The 471-nt window shown below is 63.7% G+C and overlaps 1 protein-coding gene across 1 annotated transcript; it reads right to left on the bottom strand.

The window, feature by feature from the left end:
* Positions 1-30: 30 nt before the first annotated feature.
* On the bottom strand, positions 31-450 carry ETH_00040070 (uncharacterized protein; the record flags this gene model as incomplete). Its single annotated transcript, XM_013376956.1, has 1 exon — positions 31-450. A coding segment is annotated over one exon (420 nt), but the record flags the coding sequence as incomplete, so codon positions are not given.
* Positions 451-471: the final 21 nt, after the last annotated feature.

The raw sequence follows: 471 nt of genomic DNA on the forward strand, positions 1-471 counted from the left end.
CTCCTCCTGCAGCTGCTGCTTCTGCTTCGGTCAAGCCCAGCCGCGTGGCCACTGGCAGCCCGTTGCCCTCCTCCAGATGCTGCAGCTCCAGCTCCGCCGTGTCCTGCCGCCGTGCTGCTCTCCTGCTGCTGCTGCTGCTGCTGCGCTGCAGCGCCACGGGCAGCCCGCTGCCCCGCAGCGAATGGCGCACTCTTTCCTCCAGCAGCTCCAATCGGCAAACAAAATTTGAAAAGAAGAAGCAAAATGGACTTGAAAAGAAGCCCCCAGGAAGGCCCTCAGCAGCAGCAGCAGCAGCAGCAGCAGCAGCGACGTACTGCTTGTGCTTGTGCTTCTGCTTCGTCCGGTGCTGCAGCACCACGATTTGCTGCTGCTGCTCCTGCTGCTGCTGCTGCAGCAGGAACTCCTTCGTGCGCAGCTCAGCGCGCAGCCGCCGGTGGAGGCCCCGTGCTGCTGCGTCCAGCAGCAAATGGT

This window comes from Eimeria tenella, genomic scaffold, assembly GCF_000499545.2.
Source record: "Eimeria tenella Houghton genomic scaffold, Eth_scaff4269, whole genome shotgun sequence".
Lineage (NCBI taxonomy): Eukaryota > Apicomplexa > Conoidasida > Eucoccidiorida > Eimeriidae > Eimeria > Eimeria tenella.